At 36.4% G+C, this 20,801-nt stretch overlaps 2 protein-coding genes and 1 pseudogene across 3 annotated transcripts; 1 reads left to right on the forward strand and 2 right to left on the reverse strand.

The window, feature by feature from the left end:
• Nucleotides 1-519: 519 nt before the first annotated feature.
• On the reverse strand, nt 520-11,772 carry LOC132110651 (metal transporter CNNM2-like). Of its 2 annotated transcripts, XM_059517437.1 has the most exons (8): nt 10,123-11,772; nt 5,639-5,782; nt 5,315-5,452; nt 5,028-5,197; nt 4,728-4,821; nt 4,263-4,325; nt 2,952-3,130; nt 520-1,928 (listed from the first exon to the last, which is right to left on the reverse strand). In XM_059517437.1, exons 1-8 carry the CDS (start codon nt 11,573-11,575, stop codon nt 1,740-1,742), a joined length of 2,430 nt encoding a protein of 809 aa, XP_059373420.1. In that variant the 5' UTR covers nt 11,576-11,772; the 3' UTR covers nt 520-1,739. The 2 variants fall into 2 exon arrangements, with proteins under 2 accessions (XP_059373420.1, XP_059373421.1); XM_059517438.1 differs by lacking the exon at nt 4,263-4,325.
• Nucleotides 11,773-14,207: 2,435 nt separating this feature from the next.
• LOC132111138 (BLOC-1-related complex subunit 7-like) lies at nt 14,208-15,873 on the reverse strand. Its single transcript, XM_059518304.1, has 5 exons — nt 15,714-15,873; nt 15,422-15,484; nt 14,712-14,755; nt 14,378-14,398; nt 14,208-14,271 (listed from the first exon to the last, which is right to left on the reverse strand). Exons 1-5 carry the CDS (start codon nt 15,843-15,845, stop codon nt 14,220-14,222), a joined length of 312 nt encoding a protein of 103 aa, XP_059374287.1. The 5' UTR covers nt 15,846-15,873; the 3' UTR covers nt 14,208-14,219.
• Nucleotides 15,874-17,645: 1,772 nt separating this feature from the next.
• Nucleotides 17,646-18,644, forward strand: LOC132111139 (steroid 17-alpha-hydroxylase/17,20 lyase-like; annotated as a pseudogene).
• The last annotated feature ends 2,157 nt before the right edge of the window (nt 18,645-20,801 follow it).

A 20,801-nucleotide genomic window follows, 5' to 3' on the forward strand; every position in this document is an offset into this window, starting at 1 on the left:
ACTTTCGGGATACTTTGTCCTACCTGTGAGCACATTAATTGGTCATGATTGTCCCTGCATAGCTGTTGCACTATTGCACTGAGAGGTTGCTACATAAACGCTTGAGACGTGAATGTCCTGATATCAGCGGCTTTACGCTTCAGTCAAGACAACAGTCAGCGGACAAAAACAGCAGCCAGAGAATCATTCCCCTTTGTATCAAGAGCATTGATGTAATCTTGTCATGGTAAAACAAAATAAATACATGAATGCTGAATTAGTTTCCTATTTTTTTATCTGTTTTAAATGCAATAAATCATAAAGTACCTTTTTTACAATCCCATAACATAGAGTCCTACATGAATAGCTTTTCGAAAAATAATAAGCTAAAAGAGCAATAGTGGAATCTGAAGATGAGAAATAAGTTACAGTCAGGGGCGCTGCACAAGACCCCGGGCCCTATGCACAGGCAGTCCTAATGGTAATCAGTACTGGTTTTACCCCCAGTCCGATGCCCCTGGTTACAGTGTAAGTTCCTGAAATTGTGGTGCGGAGACCAATCGTTGTTCGACATCAAAATACCGCGATTAGAGAGCAGACAGCTCAGTGTTGTATCGAATCGCTCTCGCGGTACTCTGATGTCATACAGCGATCGGTTTGCCGCTTCAAAACGAAAACACTTCTAGTGTCTTTGAGGTCCTAAATTCAGCTAGCAACTATCCGAAGAAAAGTAGTTGTGACATACAAAATGTTTCTTTAAAAATTAAGAATTACGTGATTACAACAAAAGCTGAAAGTCAAAAACATATAGTTAATAAAAAGTGGTCCGACGTATGTACATAAAAATGGAACCAGTCATGAGACGTATTACTCTATTCACCTTAAAATAGGTGTCGCTGTACCTCAGGATTTACGTTAAAAAAAATCTCTCTTATGCTCTCACTTTCTATATATACAGATGAAAAAGGCCCTCGTATGTAAACACATTTGATTTCTTTGTACTGCAAACACTGGACGTAAGCCCATCTGTGAGTGACGTGGATTAACCTGGGCAGAAGAAAACACTAAAATCATTTGTCAGTGTTATTTGGCACAGTCCAGACAAATTCCGTTTTGCCTGCTTACGGGTAACAAATTTTCTTAAAGGACCCACAATTATGCCGCCCCGTTTTATCCTGTCTATGCCAACTGTCTTTGGTCGTGAGGGCTCTTCTGATAGGCTTTTCTCGAAGGGCTTGGGTGTTATTGATCTCCGTCGAGTGTTTACAAGCCTCCCGGTTGCTGATATCTCACCTGTGGCAGCATCTGCTCAGGCTTCCTGGGTCGAATGGAAGATTTTGGAGAGCTCTGTGTCACCCGGGGCCTCTGGGACCTCGTTTGTTGACAGTAACCGAGAGCTGTCTAAAGGCACCGTTATTTCTTTGTCCATCTGGTCGAGGTGTGGTGTGGGGCGTCACCTTGCTCCTTGGAAGTGAAAATGTGCATTCAAGTGTGTCTGTACTCGATCGAATGAGCGAGCGAGAATGATGTGGTGGTCCCTGACTGATCCGCTGCCTACAAAAGCTGTTAAGGTCATTAGTGCATGCATTGCTTCACATTGTAGTCTTTGCGTACGTTCCCCTTTGAAATTGACCATGATGAGAGGACTCGTTATGTCAAAGTGAAGCTGCCCAGTGTACGAGAAGATCTCTCGCTCACTACGTGAGAGGCTAACGGAGCCGTTTGCTCTCTTTTGCCATATCTCTCTACTCTGAGGATGGTTAAATAGCCCCGTCGTTGTGGTTGGGTTTGTGTGTGATGGTGGTCAAAAGAGTGGCCGACTCGTCCAGTGGTCCATCCTGATGCTCTGTGAAGGTCAACTCGATCTTGGTGAACTCGCTGTCTGTGGACTGGGGCGTCTTGTCCATGCGAGATGCCATCAGGGCGTTCTGATATTGCTGGCGGGACACCTAACAGAGGGAGAACAAAAGTTGATGTGACATGATTATACTGGTCTATAGTCTATTTTGGACGTAATGTGGTACTGCTAATATCTGGAATAAATCACATGTGGTTGTATTTTCATATCATTTTTAAGTTTCTTTGAAAAGAAGCATTATGGAAATTCACAGATTTTCAGAAATATATTTCTAGAGCATAATGGATTTCAAATGCAATAAATTACAGAATCACTAATTTATGTCCATAAGTTGATCCAAGGAAATTTAAACTTTTTTTTTTCAATCAGATTTCTAAAGACAAAAGTGGTCAGATGAATCGTTTTTGTTTTATTTTAATGGAATTGTTTGATGCTATTGACAGTTCTAGTTTTTAAGAGTAGGAAATAGAAATTAAATCTGTTTCTAGGTTCTTGTGACATGTGTTCTGAAATCTTTCAGTGGTGAGTTTCTCCTTGATGGTTTCAGCTGCTTTAGATGGACATTCATTGTGAAGAATTGTATATAAATTAATAAATGAAGTCTTGAGAGTTATATAATATTTCTATAACATTATATTCTTAGATTTATATTGACAGACTATAATTCTAAAAAAAAAAAAATGTAGTTACTAAATCATTTCCTTTTTTTTTTCAGTATAGATTCCCAAACCTTCCTGTCAGACAAACCTTTCTGACCTCAAATATTTACATGAAGTATTATTTCAATAATTTAATAACAAGTCAATTAAGGGTCACAAGACATGCAAGTAAACAAAGACAATATTTTATCTTGTTAAGTGTTTATTCTGATTGTTTTATTTATAATGCATTTATTTACTTTAAACATTTATGATTTAATTAATTATTAGCAGTTCCCTCTCTGGAATCCCTGCTCTAGTGCAAAGACAAAATAAATGCCCATTATTTAAATGTATTATATTACACAAAAAAAATGTTTTTTTGTCTTTATATGAGGGTGAGCCTCATTCCATGCATTTCAAATAAACCAGTTTGAGTTCAGAAGTGCAATATAAATTCTCAGCAGCATTCAGACCTTGATGTAGAGCAGGTCAGAGGCGGCTCTCATGGAGTAGTCTGGCACGTAGACCTGCAGGAAGGAGTTGAGCTGGTTGTTGCTGCTGCCCAGTGTGGGAGTGACCACCTCCATCCGGTCACTCCTGTTCAGGGAGTCCGAGTGGTTGAGTCCGAACACTCGTGGAGGTGACTTATTTTCTGTATAGCAAATAAAGGGTGACATGCAGGTCAGTGGTCAGCTGCTGGTGTTGCTGTGATGTAAACAAATGAAACAAAAGATTCTTGTCTGATGTTCCATTCATTTTGTTTAGATGCCCCGTCTCCTCTCATGACCCATGCTGTGGAATTCTTTTGTGTGTTTAAACAAACAAGTTAATCTTAATTTATTTACAATCCAAATTTGTAATGTAGCAGCCATTAAATTGTGACTTAGATGTTCCTCTACTAGAAATCCAGTGAGGATTTGCTTACATAGCCAAATAATTCACATAAATAAGGGTAAACAACCATTAACTAATGACTTCTATAAATCATTTGGTGCTACTTTTGTTTAGCTGATAAAACAATGGACACAATCCATTCCCTTTTTACATGTTTCCAAACTTTGACAGAAAGTGACATCATTAAGATTGGAACATCTGCTTAGAAACTCGCACATAATGCAAGGTGAAGAGTTTTTAATCAAAATAAGATTAGGTTCTCCACTTCTTAAAGAAAGAGTTCAAAGCAGTCTAACAGTCATTACACTGGAATCTATATAATCCCAAAGTCAGATGTTGAACAGTGTCGATTTTTTTTCAAAATTATAAAAAATATACACAAGCAATTGCCTTCATATGAAAATGAGTTATTAAACAACAAATTGTTTGTACAGTCCGGTCAGTAAGATTGTTTTTATGTTTTTGAACGAAGTCTCACCAAGGCTGCATTTATCTGATTAGAATTTTTTATATATATATATATATATATATTATGAAATAGTAAAATACAGTTAATGGTAAGTAATGTCGTGAAATATTATTATAATTTAAAAGAACTGTTTTCAAATTTAATATATTTTAATATATCAATTTTAAGCAGCCATTACTCCAGTCTTCAGTTTCACATGATCCTTCAGAAATCATACTAATATGCTGATTTGCTGCTCAAGAAACATTTAAAAAACAGTTAATCAGATTGCTTAAAGGCTCCCATGATCACTGACAGTTACCTTGTAAAAGAAATGGAGGACCTTCGACAGGGAAAATTCTTCATTCAAATCTTCAGATTTTAACATAAAACAGAAGATTCAGAGGAAGGAGTGAAAGGTGAGAAGAAACGAGTGCGGTACCTGGAGATCCTGCCAGTGATTCTGCCCTGCTCACCACAAATGTTCGAGACAAGGAGAGAGGAACTGGAGAGCAAAGGGAATGGAGGAAAAAATAAAGAGAAAAGAATGGAAAGATAAAAGGAAATCATAAGGAAGAAAATATGATTTACACAGAATTCCATCAAGAATCAAAAGAGTAATCATTTGCATAATGTGCATTTACATAATGTGATTGATTAAAGAGAGTCAGAAGCATGGATAATTTATCTGAGAGCAAACAACGTCATGCATGATTTGGCAGAAAGAGTTGTATAAAAAGAAGAAATCAACCAACCATATGAAACAACGTCAAAACTTAGGAGATGAGACTCTTTCTTTCATCACCAAACACCACACATTTCATAAAATCATTATATGATCAGTCATTTTCATCGAAATCCTGACATTTAGGGGTGTGCAAGAAGCACCATAATCTATCATTCAGACCTGGTGAGGAGGTTAAAGCCAGCACTCCATAATAAGAGAAGGCACCAGCTTCAAACTTCATCCCCTCCTTTCCAGCCTCAACCTCCACCTTACCCTGTAGCCAAACAAAGACATTGAATTAACTTTGTTCAAAATGAGGAGTCGACCGAGCCTTTTCTACAGGAGTGAACTTATAAAATGCTGTCCAAGTATGCAGCTGTCTAGGTTTTGGAACAAAGCTTCAAGATTTCAGTTCTGTGAAGGCAAGACTATCATGCTCATAGTCTGCAAAGTCTGTGACCTCTCAATCAGAACTCGTACCTGCAAGATGAGGATGAAGTAGTCCACAGGCTTGTTGCGGTGAAAGAGGTAGTGCTCTGACATCTTCTTGTTCTTGTCGTCATATTTGAGTTCCTGGATGACGTTAGGATGTTTCAGCAAGCGCAGGAGGATTTTCTCTGACATCTGAGCCGTACTAAAAGATTCCACTTCTGGGGGGGAAGAGAAAAAAAAATGGGTTTAAGAATGATATACAAATTTGTGATCGCATTCTTAATTATTAAAAGAAAACACAGAGACACATGTAGTTACATGCTGTACATCAGTACCAGTTGCCAGGAAACGCAGTGCGGCTAGAAGAAGCTGCGGTGATATTTTGACCCTCAACTCATTATCTGTGGGTTTGAAAGCGGAGAAGTCCTGTTTCCTCTCTCTGTGAGCTATCCTCTTTTTTGTCTTGTTGTCAGCTTGGATTGGGGAATAACAGATTGACATGGTGTCAATTAAATTGTGTTAAAGAAAGGAAAATGTTTTTAATGAGTGTAAAGTCAATCACCAATAGGTGGAATAAACAGAATAAAATAAATGAATAAATAAACTCATAGGTTTGGATAATAGTATCAGCCGGATTTACAAATGTAAATGTTACTCACTGTACAAGTCTGTCTCATCTAGAATCTCAGATTTGATTATTTCCTCAATGACGTCCTCTAGCGTGACGATGCCCAGGACTTCATAGAACGGGTCTCCCTCTCCTTCGTTATTCACTCTTTGGACAATGGCCAGATGGGATTTACCTGCCAGGGCAAAAACCAAATACAGTTACACTACGAGTTTATGGGGTATCTCCAGAGATCATTTTGAACATGGTGGTCCCCCTGTACCCTCAACAACCATAAATCCACTAAGCCCCACAGAATCACAGTTCTGTTGGGTCATGATTAAAATATGCCATGCATGCTTACTAAAAACTATGAGACAGCTATTATTTGACAGTTGTGACTATTCAAACATAAGCTTCTTGGAATTCGTCAGACAACGATCCATTGCGTTTTCTTAGCAAATCTCTCATGGTTCCACATCTGTTTTCCCAGGACCTCCTTGTTAAGCTGCTTTAAAAAATCCTGCCCAGCACTGTCAACCAGAACTTTAAAGAAAATGATTTTCCTGTTTCTCAGCTAGAGATCATTTAAAAGGAATTTTCCGGAGCCAGAGCTAATATTAGATCTGAAATGAAGTTTCCATTCCACTTGGGCGATGCTCTCACCGGCATGGCAGTGTAGCAATTCATTATGAAGGGTGTCCGTATAAAACTTTTCCATAAATACCAGTATATAGAAGCAAAAAAAGAGAAGCAGTTTCTTTAAAAAACTACTGGGTGGCAGAGAGACCCGGGTTAATGACTGACAGATCGTTCTTTACCCTGTGCTTGGTTGAAGGTACGTCAGGTCTGTTTCAAGCCTGGTGGAATCAGTAAGCACCATTACTCGCCTGAGGAAATATAGGTTTGTTTCCATTTAAAACCAGCATGACTTTAAAACATTGGGAAAATAAGATTATTTTGTAAATAAAAAACTGCTTTGTTACAGTCTAGGCCGCCCACATCTCTCACCCCTGATCTGTCTTATCTTAAGAGAGTTTAAACAGTCACTCCTCAACACATGAACCAAATAAGACACAATAAATGATCTTTCATTGGTTCAGTCCAGTTACAGCCAAACCGAGAACACAAGTAGATCTTATATCCAAAGAATTTGGAGAAGAAGGGCCATTGTTTTGAGTTTCCAAGAAATTCCCACACAGTGTCACAGAGGCTTTAACAGCAAATACCAAAAAGTATTTGACGGTTTAATTTTGACCACTTTGAGGAGATATTTGAAGTTTATTCAAATAGCATAATGTTCTATCACCTTTCTAGTTTTTATGAGCTCCACCTAAAGCACTTGAGTTCAGAGTTACGTTCCATTTATTTGATCAAAAATATAGCACTAACTTAATATATTTTATACTGTAATTTATTCCTGTGATGGCATTGGCCATTGCTCAAGTCTTCAGTGTCATATGATCCTTCAGAAATCATTCTAATAGGCTGATTTGGTGATTTCTTCTTTCTGCTTACATACATATATATATATATATATATATATATATGTGTTTGTATGTGACCACAAAGCCAGTCATAAACGTCCATTCAAAATTGAGATTTATACATCATATAAAAGCTTTCCATTGATGTATGATTTGTTAGGATAGGGCAATATTTGGCCTAGATTCAACTATTTGGAAATCTGGAATCTGAGGATGTAGAGAAATCAAAATATTGAGAAAATCCCCTTTAAAGTTGTCCAAATGAAGTTCTTAGCAATGCATATTACTAATCAAAAATTAAGTTTTGATTTATTTACAATAGGAAATTTACAAAATATCTTCATGGAACATGATCTTTACTTAATATCCTAATGATTTTTTGCATAAAAGAAAAATCAATCATTTTGACCCATACAATCTATTTTTGGGTATTGCTACAAATATACCCCAGTGACTTAAGACCATTTTTTTGGTCCAGGGTCACATATGACCTCTGCCATGTAAGAATAAGACATTTCCTTTCTATGCTTAAGACATGGCTGTCAATCAACAAGCATTTTTTGAGGGATGCTTTCCAGAATGGCCTTATATATTAAACATTTGGGATCAAGTGAACAGAACACACAGTTTCTAGACAACACAAAAAGACAGATTTTGTACATTCCCACCTTATTTATGGAATGAGGTTTTCCTTAGATATTTTTTTTCCATAATGGAATTTCCCTATAAATAGTTGATGGGACTGTGGGTGGCACATCTGTGATGCTTCACTGGAACATCTTACAAATGTTGCAGGCACTTAACAAGACTGATGTGTCTTTTTATATATAGTGCATTTATAAAACAGTAAAATGACTTTAGGTTCCCAAGGAAAAGACTTAAAAGTAAAAAAAATAAATAATAATTGTTAAGAATAGTGTATATTATTCATAACATAATATACTTTATGATATAATATTCATAATATAACATACAATAAATGTATAAATATATTTATACAATTTATATCCACACAACTTTGTCTCTTTTCCTGTATCGGTTTACTGCTCAGCTGTAACAACAATGCATAATTCTTTAAAAGAGCCTTTACTGGAAACTAGTGGCTTTATCTTGTTTATAACACGATTTATGTTTAAGTCTGCCAAATGTGCCTTGTTTGGTCAACATAGACATCAATTAACCCTGTGAATTCCTGGCCCTGCTTACAAGATTACACATTCCAAGCCCACAACATTATGAAGGCAAAAATCTCTCATTCCTGGAAAGTCATTTTCTTAAACTAGGGAAGCCAAGAATAAAAAAAAGCCACAATCAAAGCTGTTTACGTAACAAGAAACAACCTGAAATCAAGCAATAAAGAACAGTGGAGTACAAAATACTACAGCCAAAAACAAATAGCCTGGAAATTACAGTACAGACACATAATATCCAAGAGGAACCTAGAATAAGGTGCCATTATAAAGAATATAGACCATCAGAGACCAGCAACTTGATGGTCACTTGCCCTTTGATACATCAGGTGACAATTTGCTTTCGCCATAACAGCATATCACTACTTTTGTGTTGCGTAAACACAGTTTGAAAGGTATGCCGAGTTACAACAAAGACAGGGAGAGGAAGGCTTATGTGGGTGATATGGAGTCCTACACAGGAGATGTGGGGGCTTCTAAGACAGGCTTTGTTGATGGACTCAAGCTCAACACTGTACTACACATACCTCAATTGTTGCCCAAATCTGGTTAAGTCCATTTCCTGTTGAGCCGCAATTTGTGGAATGTTGGGCCGCGGTCCTACTATGGTCTGTGTCCGCAGCTGGGAGACAGCGTGTTTGAAAATTACCATTGAAGGCAGACTTCTTCAACTCAAACTGGCTCCTACATTGAAATAACTGACTAAACCTACTAAGACACACTTTAACTAAAACTAATTTACCCATTCAAATACGCATGTAATGCAGGGCTACCAATTCTCACGCAACCTGCGCGAGACTCACGCAAGTGACATGCTCTCACTGTACATTGCTATTCTTGTTGTGGTTAAGTCAATAGTTTTTTTTACATATTTTTATGACAGAAAAGCAGTACCATCATGATGTTAACTACTAGGCATGTCAAGATTTCAGACCCCACACACAATATGTGTGATGTTGAACAATAAAATATTAGGTTATATCTACTTATGTTTACTCTAATAAACTTTGCTCTAATAAAACCAATATTTTTTTTAGGAAACCTAAGCAGTTTTGAGGCTTGAATTTAGGAACGGATTAAATGGGGAAAAAATAAGGAATAAAGGCAACCTATTTATTTTAAGATAATTAGTTATTTTGGTGGTGATTGTTAGTTCCCAGCACATTTTGCATATGGCTGAATATGGAGAGTAAATACTGAAATTAAGTGCTACTTCATGTGTTTTTGAGTAAAGGGAAACATCTATTAATGTTTAATGTTCAGTTATGTTTTACATCTGCATGTCTGACAGAAGTTTCTGTCATTACCATTGTGTAGAAGAGAATAAATCACAGACTTTTGAGAATAAATGAGCACATTTCACTAATATAAAAATAATTGTTTCATAGATTAAATACTTTAGGAGATTTTACATGATTTATTCAGGTACATTCCATAAAAAAATTAAATAAAAATAAAAAACCAAGCCTTAAAAACAACTCAAAAATATTCAATGTAATATTGTTACCATTATTTTTTATAGATAGCTCATACATTTTTTACAGTGTTTATCAAAGTCAGAGACCCGTTTGCATCACTGACGGTGAAGTTTAAATTCACTCTTCTTGAACTATCCTCATTTAACTCCACAACTCAGAGACAGGTACCATAAGGGTACTATCGTTTCTGGGCCCCCTGAACAGTATATTGACTCAGTCCCCCTCCACGATGGGGGTCTCCCTCAGTTAAAACTCTAACTCGGCCGGCCCTTGGAATCATTCTAACCTTTCCCCCGTTAGTCCTCAAGCATCCTTGTATTATTATATAGCTAAATTCCTCAAGGTGTAGCTTTAACAAACAATGCACTGTATACAACTTACCCTTTTTAAACTCCTCGAGCATGGCATCCAGCTTTGTATCATTGAAGACAAAATGCAGAGGGTGGCTATAGAACTTGGTGATGGTTTTCAATGGCGTACAGTCATCTGGATCCACAAAGGCCAAGTCCTTGACTAACAGCAAGTCCACAATATGACATCTTTCACCCGCATACACAGGTATACGTGTGTAGCCGCTCTCCATGATCTCAGACATGGTGTTGAAGTCAAGGATGGTATCAGCACCAATCATGAAACAGTCTTGCAAAGGCGTCATGACATCCTCCACAGTTTTAGTCCTGAGCTCCAGAGCTCCCTGGATGATGTTGAGCTCCTCTTTGACCAGGTCATTATACGGATCTGTCACCCTGAGCATCTCCAGAAGCTTCTCTCTGTTGTACACAGTGCCGATCTCCTGCCCCAGCACGTGGTCCAGGAGTTTACTGACGGGATATGATGCAGGGAAAGTGAGGATCATGAAAAATTTAGTCAGGAGTATAGTGTTTGCGCCCACGGCGAGCCCATGCCTGGAGCAGATGGCTTGTGGCACGATCTCTCCAAAAATCACAATTCCTATAGTAGACACCACTACAGCAATCAGCCCTGATCCAGCGATGTCATCGAGCAGAATAGTCAAAGTGGTATTGACCAAAACATTTCCCAGGAGCAAAGAGCAGAGAAGGTAGTTTCCTTGGCTTCGGACTGGCTCGATTCTCTTCGCGTAATTCTTCTCCTTCTCTGTCCCGCAGTTTTGGATAATCCGGAGCTCCATGGGATCCAGCGCCATCAGTCCTAGATTCAGCCCGCTGAACATGCCGGACAAACACAACAACATGGCAATAAAGATCACCTGCAGCCAGAAAGGCAGCAGGAACTTTTTTTCCTCCACCACGATCACTTTAGTGTCAAGCCCCTCGTGATAAACCCAGGTGTTCTCGGACCACGAGTCCTGCGCGCCAGGTGTGATGGCGGCGATGCACAGGTAATACACTTTACTCTTCTCTGTTTTCCGCAAAGGTTTCACCTCTAATTCAATAATCCCAGATGTCTTTCTGTTAACCTCCACGTTGGGAAGGATGATGATATCGGAGGATCGGATGCCGCAGGGATGTGTGGCAGGTGCGTCTCCGGGGCTCGTGCTCTCCACATGTGCGCTGCTGATGCTGTGTTCCGTGAAGGCGAGTTTGGACCACGTCTCGTTGTTGATGTTTTGCCCATAGACCCTCAGCCTGACACGAGAGCGCTCGCTGACGCGCAAAAAGCCTCTGTCCATAAACGACACCTCGTCGGTGTCCTCGAGCCGGAGGCCAATGATGACAGTCTCTTCTGGCGCGTCCTTGCCATCAATGCTACTGATCAGACAACTGCTGACAATTAAGAATATAACAGTCAATGATCTAGCCCGGTTCAGCGCCGCCATATTAGAAGTGGGCACTGCGGTCCATTGCTCTGCCATGTTGACAATGGGCAGGCTTTAGTCAATGAATGTAGGATGCTACGGTCAGAGAGAATCCTCGTCCGCCTTCATCCTCTCTACAGCCGTCCTGACATCAAGCAGCAAGGCAGGCATTACTCACCGCGTATCGCTGCCTCTCTGCACCACTATGACACAACAGCAGCACGCTCTATGTGAACTGCTTGTGAGTACAGACAGATGACCACGGACGGACGTTCATTTTGACCAATCAGGCCGCGTTTGCAAATTGAGACCGGGTGTATCCAATGACATCGCGCGAAATGTCGGAGAAGAGGCGGTGCTATCGGGCTTAAACGCGGTAGTGGGTGTATCCAAAGACCAATCAGCGGGTAAAGTTAGCAGTACATCTACGGTGGGAGTAGTCACCGGGGGCCAACGGTATGTCTCCTTTGAAACTACAGCTCAAAACATTGCTTTAACGTATTGTCATGTCATACAGAGAATAAACAACATTACGGATTTAGTAGGCTAAATTATATTATTGGACAGAAAAAAAAGATTCGGTTTGTACTTGCTTGTGAGCGCGTGTGCGTCTGTGCCAGATAAACGAGCACGTATTGCCTTTATTCATGCGTTCATTTTGACACTTTACACAAGCAGTCCAGAAAGTTTGTTCTTAATCCCTTCATAGAAACACTAAATGTAATAGCAAATCAAATGGGGATTTTAAATTGCCCTTATTTTGTCACCTTTTGGTCACTACATGACAAAACGATTAAAAAAACATTAACGTTATATTTAGAACTATTTATATAATATGGAATGAGATGAATCATTCTAAATCTATTATTTTGACTATTTTATATTAAGGTTAAGTAGGCCTATATATATATATATATATATATATATATATATATATATATATATATATATATATATATATATATATATATATATATATATATATATATATAGTTTATTCACTAAACGAAAAAAGCACAGAAAGTATTTGTAATCTTAATATTTATATGGAAAAACTTTACAAATGACAAAACTGGATTCTAAACCAGTACAAATGTAAAAGCTTTTCGATGTAAAATTAAAATGCAGAGAGAGAAAGTGAGAGAGAGAGTTTAGTGTGCATCTTTCTTGCTCTTCCTTGTTTTAAATGATAATGGAAAACTGTTTGCATTTCTATTAGTTCATATGAGAAGACAGCAGGTGATCAGTATGAATATATATAAAATAATATATAGACATTAGGTATGTATCCTTGCATTATTGCATCCTTGTAGTCACTAAAGCCTATGTGGAAATGTATTTGCCTGTTTTGCCAATAGAGGGAGCCAAACCCCTGACAATAACACATTGACTTGACCATCCCCTTTCTGGAAATCAATACCACTTGTAGGTTACTGGCATAGTTAAACAGGGCAATGTAAAATTGTAAAATGTGCAAGATGTTGCAGAACTGTATGCTAAGCTAAAAGGGCATTTTCTTAAATTGGGGATTTTCATTGTGTGAGAAAGCACTCAATGTTGCTTTGAGGTATTGCTATGTACATTCTACATAATTTATGTGAATGTACATATTTTGTATATGTTACTCTATAAGACATCATCCTTTTGAAAAACTTCCTAATAGTAATGATTAACTCAAGACTTGCTTTTACACAAGCTCTTGGCAGATTGCAAGACTTCATTATTATACCTTGGGTACTGATAAGTTTGACTGGGGAAGTACAGCTCATTCTTTACAATTCAAGGTCTCCCATGATAATGTGAATGTGAATAGGCAAAAGTGCATAGCGCAATACCATTTACCAAGAACTTAAAATTAATCTTTGTTAGTTATTACAACTGTTAATATTGCATAACTAATATTTTTTTTGCCCAGAATTTTCCATTTCTTTCATTTTCTTGTATAATGTTCTTTATTATATATATATATATATATATATATATATATATATATTTAATTCTGTACATATATTATAAATGCGGTTGTTACCATCCAATGTATAGCAATGTTTAAACCAGCAGACACTGATGCTCATGGTTATATCTTGCAGACACACAAGTCAAACCTTAGTTGAAGTGAATAGTTATGCTCAAGACCTTGCTAGGTCTAGGACATCCATCTGCTTGCCCTTGCAGAGGAGCTGCTGATATTGCATGTGGGATAAACTTTGTCACATATCAATGTGTTGGACTTTCAACATAGGACACGTTTCATTCATTTACTTTAGTTTTCCACAAACATTTAATAAAGCTGCTCCAAGAACTAAAACAAAATTTGCAGAAACGATTCTGTGTAACATTTTATACAAATATATTCAAGTAAATCTGGAACAAAAATAACAACATAAAACAAGACATAAATAAATTAACAAGATTTGTACAGTAAATTGGGAAATTTTCACTATACAAGATTTAAAAGTCTAAAAGCAAATATTCTTACAGAAACGTAGGCTTAAAAATGAGACAAAAACAGAGCATATTGTTTTGACATTTGACATTGTATCATTTCAAAAGACAAATATGAATACTGGAAACAATCTTTCTTTTCTTTTAATAGCAATCTGCTATGCAATAAGCTATAATTTGCAGTCTCAAAAAAAAAAAAAAAAAAGATTTGATCGACTTTTTAAAAGAAAAAAATCAATGAAAAATAAGGGCTCCATTATCTCATCAAGTGTTTGAGCTGGTCCTGCAGGGTTCTGGAATGTTCTACACTGTGAGAGACATTACAGATAAAGAGTTACCAAATGTTTAAATGTTTAAAACATTAAAAAAAAGCAATTATTAAATAATTTGAATGACCTTAATATAATGACTTACTTCTTTTCAATGGCCTCTTGCCTGGATTTAAAAGATATAGAAATATATTAGATTTCAGACAGATTTCAGTTCCCTTTTATTTAGTAAAAAACTATGAAATAACGCAAATGAAAGTAAAGGAATTATGTAGTGACCAAAAAGGTTAAACAAAAATGAAAATGGAATTCAAACAAAGGCACAATTTTTATTAATGTACAAAATTATACAAAACATCCTATGGGTCCAAAAAGTATTTAAGCTTATGAGATACACAAGTGTTTCCTTTTACTAGTACTCTACAAGATATTAATGCAGATAAATGCAGTATGTACTGTATGTATACTCGTCTACTTACTGATACTGCAAGTGGGTTGTTATAATAGACATCTTCCGCAGACTCTGTTAGAATAAAGATACTTGGGGAAGTTAAATCTGTTTTACTAAACATGAAATAGACTACAAGTAGCTTACTGTATCATATTTGATACATTAAATTCTAAGGCCTCTAAATTATCAGCATGATAAAAACTGAAAATTCAGTTGTAAACAATCTATTACATCATGCCTTCTGCCTCTGATTGATAGTTCATGCTTTTTTTTTTAGCAATTAAAACACTTTAGTATGATCCTAAAAGTGTCCTACATCATGTTGTTGTGCATATGCCTTTGATCTTTATTGATTTTAATAAAGTAAATGTAAGAAGAATCATTTTAATATACTTACTAATATTTCAAGATTTAATAAGATTCAATTTAATAGATAATCGGTAGCTTCTGTTTAATTGATTATCCATACACCACTTTTTTTTCAGAGGACTGTTTAATTGTACATAATCATATTGTACTGTATTGCTTTATTTGCCCTCTACAATAATCATAATTCATAAAACTAAGGTTTTAAATATCATCAAGAAATATTACTGGTAGATATGAAATGTGAGAACTGTTATTTATATGTTATATTATTATTTATATATTTATATTATACTGTTACATTTTATGTAGTCTTTTAAAACTTAAAAAAAACTGTTATAAAGAAAATATTTTCCCCTTTATATCACTTACATCTTCAGAATGCAGAATTGCATCTTCTTGAATTACCATATTTCTCGCTGCCTGACTGAGTAGCTGTAAAGTAGAAGAAACCACTGTTAATTTTATGAGTTAACTACATTCATCTGCGTCAACTGGATATGACAGCATGCCTTAACATCATGATGCCAATCTTTGGGCTATAATACCCAAGATATACTTAGTTTTGAGGCTTGTCACCGGAGAGTAACTACTGTAAGGAGGAAACAGATAGTCGAGCAAATATCTCCCCTTAATCAAACAATATAACGTTTCGTATATTTACTTCTTGGCTCCTGGATGCTTTCAACATCTGACGGGTTAGAGCGATCACATCTCCACTGCAAGAAGTGACTTTATCAGACAATAAACCTTTAACAGATTGACCGAAGCGAGGCTGCGTCTCGGAGGAAGCCATCACTGTTTACTACGGCACCAGGCGAGGGACAATTTCAAATATAAACGCGAATAACACGGACGAGAGGATGGGGAAGATGTTTAGTTACTTAAAAAAAGAATAGAAAAAAGGCATACATTTAATAACAAGGCACTTCAGATTTAGAAACGTTAAGTCAAGCCACCTCACAGCTTACAGTAGCACATTTCATATTCATTCCATATTTGTTATGTGATTTTTTTAGGCTATCCTCGTTTTTTATGCTTAACTATTTTAATTAATTTTAAATAATTTTAATATTTTTATTCTTCGCTTTTATTGTCGTGATTCTTTTTTATTTTGATTCATTTTTGTGTAAAGCACTTTGAATTACCATTGTGTGTGAAATATGCTATAGCCTAAATAAACTTACCTTGCTTTATGAAATATAAACAATTATTTAAATCTAAAGTAGCTGTTTTACAGTTTGCCGATTTAAATCCTGTTTTTGTAAGAAAAAAGATTATTTGTCTGTTTAGGCTATTTAAAATGGCCTGCTATTAGTGACTAAACCTCCATTTGTAGTATGTTTTATTTATTTTAAATTTATAAATATAATTTTATAATATACATTTTTTTTCCTATGTAATTTTGACATTTATTTAATATTATTATTTAATGCTTAATGTAAATATTCTAGAAAAAAAAACGGATTTAATGTGTGCAAAAAAAGTTTAGACTCTAAACTTCCAAGCCAAGTATAAAAGTTCAACCTATATTAATGATCATCTTTTTCCAAAGATTAAGCATCTCCTTTATCTGAGTGTTTATCAAAAAGGCTATTTTGTTTTTAAGACTTTCAAGCCTAATTTTGTATATTATTTGTGGAAAGTGGCATTTATCATATGTAGAGCATTACTGCATGCCACAGTGTTTCTGCAAGCTCCAAAAGAAATATATGTTTTTTTTTTAAAGTTAAGCTAAAAATTTAAAAGAAAGGTTTGCTGGAAATTGCAGGTAAATGTCCAAAAAAATAAATAAAATAAAAATAAGAAAACAAAAATTTGGCTGTGCTCACATGCACATTTATGCATCTTTGAATGTGGGGAACCAATCAGCAGCTTTGTTGAAAACAGCCCCGATGAAACTTAGATAGCTAAAGAGCAAAACTATTTCTGGGTCAAGAAAGTGGTATTGAAGAATTTGCATAAAAAATGTCCCGTTGCCTTACTCATATGAGCAGTGCTGATTTGAAGATGGGTTGAATGTAGCTTACAATGTCTGACCCACTCATCCTGCCATGGCTTCTCTGTTCATTCCTGTTCTCTGCAGTAACGTATCTCAAAAGGAAGACGAATGGATCTGTGCCAGGTGACAGATCTCCTCCAAGCCTCCCCTCACTGCACAACACTGATCAACCACCATCATGTAAAAGAGGCCCTGATCAAAAAAGGAAAAATATAAGCAGGAAGGCCACGAACTGTAAATAAACTGCATCACTTTCATCACCATCTGAATTTCACTAAAATATGCATTTTTTTTTCTTTTTATGTTTACTTTATATATTTGTCTTTAAGGTTACAATAGACTTGTTAACTCGAAGGTTCAGTTTCTATTGAGAAGATAAGTGAGTATCACTCTGGCCAACCTGATTTTACTGTCACTTTTGCATGCAGAATAAATTTATTGATTTCTTTAAAATCTTACTGACCCCAAACATCTAAACCGCAATTCTGGCACTCCACTTTCTTAGTAGTTGCTGGTTAGTTACCTAAGCTCTCTTAAAATAATTTTTCGTCTTATGCTTTGCATTCTAATAAATATGTATTTTCCTCCAAAATATTCCCAAATAAAGACCTCAAAATCTTGAGACAATGTTTTTCAATCAGAGTCAAACTGCTTCAAAAGAAATATGAGGAACACAAGGTAAATGTGCATATTCACTATTACAAAAATACAAATTAATATTCTGAATATTCCCTGGTTTTAATTAACATGAGTCCGTAAAAGATGTGAATAATAATTGTAAAACAGTTTTAGATGGAGTGTAACATTTCAACACATATATGAATTTTAATGCAGACTCAACAAACAGCAGCTGTCATTGTATTCCAAAGTGCATTTTAGAAAAAAAGCCAGTGCTTAAATATGATTTCTTATTCAATAACCTGGGATTTGTCTCCATCTACAGGTGTATTACAGTGATAACGTCCAGCGGGATCTCTGGATGCACTTCTGAGGGCCAAACGCAGCTCAGAGTATAACAACACCAGCAGCACTCATGATTATGTTGGTTTAACTGAAGACCACGTGCTCATGACTGTGGGGGACATCCTCTGGGCTGGGGTGGAGACCACTACCACTGTCCTGAAATGGTCAGTGATTATACCTTGTCCATAAGCCACCGGTAAATAAATATGCTTACGACTGGCTTTACTGAATCAGTTACAGTTTTCTTGTAATGAAACTTTGTAGATATTCGTTGCATTTGACATTAGGTGCAGAGAAAGATTCAGCAGGAGCTGGACAATAAGACTGGGAAACACCCTCAGCTCAGTGACAGAGGGAATCTCAAGGCCACTATTAGAGAGGGTCTGAGGATCTGATCCGTCTGCCCACTTCTCATCCCTCATGTGGTTCTCCAAGACACCAGGTAACATCCTAGAGATGCCCGCTGCTCAGCCTCTGCCTGATCTCCAGGGCAAGTTTAATATGGTTCTTCAACCCAAGAAATTTAAAGTCATTGCCAAACTATGAGCAGACTGGGAAAAAATCCCACTGATGCAGCAATGTTGAGTAAATGTATTATGTGTCTTTTGTACTCTTCGAGAATTTGCTTTTTTAAATTCCTGCTATCATATATCTTAAATCAAACATGAATAAAATTAATATCTTGAGACAGTGTAACTGAATGATCAACGTTAACTGAATAGAGTACAAACAGTCAGGGTCTAGAGCTACAAATCCCATTCACTTTCTCCGTGGGGAATTGGCTTTTTATTAAATTGTTAATCCATGGTTTATATATATTTTTTAATATATATATTTTTTTATAATTGTGTTTAATTGTAATCCCTGATGAAAAACTACATTACTCAAAATTCTGCAAAGAAATCTCAGCCGATCACAGAATTAAAAAAAGCCAAAAAAGAACACGTTAGCACCCACCCACTCCCACGTTATGTTTCGATTCATATCGTCTTTGACAAAAACTTATTAAAAATCCCCATGGGAAAAGATTAATTTAGAACAAATGTTCCTGAAGAAGGCAGGCACTGCCGTGTTGGATGCGTAATCAAATCACTGATAGAAATCCACTGGCTTTAACAGCTTTTTTTATTCATATGGAACATTCTTTGATATTAATTTGGTTGAGTCTTCTTATAAAATGCGGAAAATACAGTTTTATATATAAAAAGAAAGTGACTATGGATACAAAGCTAAAACATAGTACCAGGCTTGAATAAAAGATTAAGAGAAACAAAAGCAATTGGCTTGCAAAGCCTTCGTCACTTTCAGGGACAGAAACACACTCACTGCTCAGTGTCAAAACAGTGCAATGACAACTTTTTCAGACAAAATGAATGAACACATCTCATTTACAGTGAGCTAGCCAACATAGTTACTCAAATTTCCACTTGTAATCGATACCTTTGGTCTCAAACATTAAAGGATGATAGACAACAATGTTGGAACAACATGAGCACCATTACTGTGACAGATGACTTGTTCTCCTCACTGATTTCGTAGCTTCAAGCTTTCACTTAATCGGTCAAATGTTATGATGCTATAACTGGTCCAAATCATTCAAAATGCTCAATATTCGGTTTAACCAAACAATACTGCTATATAAATATTTCTGAAGGCGCTACGTCAATGTTGGAATCTGCCTCCTAAACCGGTTTTTCCAGCCAGCACGCTATAGGAACCTAAATTACCAGCCACATCACATTTGAAAGAAAAATGGCCACCATTTACACAGAAACACTGATCTGAAGATCAACACGGCTGGAAAGCCATCTTTGCCCAAGCTTAGACTATTATAGGACAGCTAACTGCTAATCCAAACCAAAGGTCAAACAAACGCAGTGGGCTGAAGAACAATCCAATTAAAGGAACCTACAACGACACACACACTCACACACACACACACACACAGACAGTGTAGGGAATGCAGTGGAGCAGCTTAACAGTCTCACCACCACAGAAAAACATGTCTCAATTTCATCATCAACCCAACACAAGTGCTACACTAACATGACAGTAACCTTACCTGATCGGCTACAATAAAACGCACATTAAGAGCTTAATAAGGCCTATACATAAGTTACTGTTAGTGGTGCAAGAGTTCCCTTACAGTGTTAAACAACTTAAAAGCACTATGGGAGAATACAGAAATTAAATTAAGGCAAAAAAACTATGATATCTCAATGATATGTTTTCGATGGAAGGCTTATCAAGTGATCATTTCAAACTAGATGTTACCTGTGACCAAAATCCTCACTCATACTGGCCCTTAATTCTTTTATTCTGAAATTCTACAACACACACTCTTCTCTTTAAGGCATATGAAAACTACTCAAATCAACAAAGGCACCTAGTGTAAATGTACAAGCTGGGTTCAGTCTATATACAAAATAATTTCAGCCTTCATTTGAAGAGTCTTTGCATAATGAACTTCAAAATGTACTACTATATAGCATGTGGATCTATTCAGTTTATGCAAATAATCATGCAAAAAATTGGATAAAGCACAAGACCATGTTTTACAATGATGAGACAAAACAAAGCAAATGGCAAACATCCTGCTAGGTAGGGAGCATGTTCACTTGTTGATACAAAAAGACAATATATATATATATATATATATATATATATATTTGAGATAATAACTTTCCTTCATTTTTCTGAATAGCATCATGCAGATACTCCAGATCAAACATTCTAAGAAAAAACCGCGAAAAGAAATAAAAACAAGAAACAACTGAATATTAAAGC

The sequence above is a fragment of the Carassius carassius genome, chromosome 30 (genome assembly GCF_963082965.1).
Source record: "Carassius carassius chromosome 30, fCarCar2.1, whole genome shotgun sequence".
Taxonomy (NCBI): Eukaryota; Metazoa; Chordata; class Actinopteri; order Cypriniformes; family Cyprinidae; genus Carassius; species Carassius carassius.